Source organism: Fulmarus glacialis, unplaced genomic scaffold (genome assembly GCF_000690835.1).
Source record: "Fulmarus glacialis isolate BGI_N327 unplaced genomic scaffold, ASM69083v1 scaffold4595, whole genome shotgun sequence".
Taxonomy (NCBI): domain Eukaryota; kingdom Metazoa; phylum Chordata; class Aves; order Procellariiformes; family Procellariidae; genus Fulmarus; species Fulmarus glacialis.
The window spans coordinates 26769-27885 of NW_009213589.1; the positions used below are offsets into that span (position 1 = coordinate 26769).

The following is a 1117-nucleotide window of genomic DNA, read 5'->3' on the forward strand; positions in this document are numbered from 1 at the left end:
CACAGATCCAGCCCTGCAAACAGCAGTGGGGTTATGGCAATTCCTCCTTCCCATCCACAAATGTCCCCTGTGCTGGCTGGAGCTTGCTTAACTGGAGATGACCTAGTGCTGAGGCTCTGTCAAGGAGATATCTCTATACTTCTGTGGAGGGGTCTGTGAGGCCAGAACAGAGAGAAAACAAGTGCTAATTAAAAAGAGATAACTAAAACTTGGCCCCATTCCTCTCCACCTCAGTCTTGGCACAACGTTGCTTTTCTGCTTTCCTCTGATTCACCCGGCAGTGACATCTCCACATGCGTGTTGGTTGTGGGCATTGTGCAGGGATGGAATTAGGGGATTTCTGATAACTCCTCCCCGCTCTCTTCAAAGGTAATGGCTCAATCCAGCAAAACTAAAGAGGAAACAAATGCCCGAAGAGCAGAAATCCCCAAACATGTCACATCAGATTCATGAAGGAGAAGCTAATGGGACAGAGCCACTTGGTTAGAGCATGTGTATTCCGCTCTATATCATTAATTTACTGATGTTAAATATTTCAGCAGGTAACTTAAGGGACTTCCAGGACTATCCTAGTGGCTGTGATCACAAATTATTCATCAGTGGCACTTGAACGAGAAAAGCCTTTCTGAACAAAAGCATTTCTGTACCTCTTGCTGGCGTTTTGCATTTCAGCTGACTCCATCTGCCTTCCTGAAGGAGATGTCTCTTACCACCGAGCAGAGGCTGGCCAGCACTCGCGAGATGAGGCAGCCCCGGATTATCCAGCTTCTAGACATGAGCGAAACCTCCCATCAAAAGGTAGCCTTTTCCTGCCCTTTTCCTTGCTGTTTGATGTGACATTTGAAGAGGGTGCGTGCTTGTGACAGGCTTGCCTCCAGCTTATCTAAATGTCTCGGTGACTAGGTCCTGTTGTCCTTTCAAACTGCTGGTGGTGGCGGAGTTCCTTCTGCTGAAGGGAATGGCAAAACGTTTTTCCCCAGCAAGAGGTTGAAGCTAAGCCAATATAAATAACCTCTGCTGAAGTTTTGCTGGAGTTTAGCTACCATCGCTAAAGCACAGTCCTGGGGGAAGGGTGGGGCAGGACACAAGGGCACGAGCTTGCCGTTTTCCATCCTCC

The 1117-nt window shown here is 48.2% G+C and overlaps 1 protein-coding gene across 1 annotated transcript in view; it reads left to right on the plus strand.

Moving 5' to 3' along the window:
- Positions 1 to 672: 672 nt before the first annotated feature.
- The window catches only part of LOC104077114 (hydrocephalus-inducing protein homolog), a gene marked incomplete at both ends in the record, with an annotated part of 100529 nt that continues 100084 nt past the window's right edge, over positions 673 to 1117 (plus strand). Inside the window, one exon of the mRNA XM_009578232.1 lies at positions 673 to 798. Coding sequence (XP_009576527.1) covers positions 673 to 798 — 126 coding nt within the window. The remainder of the gene's footprint in view (positions 799 to 1117) is intronic.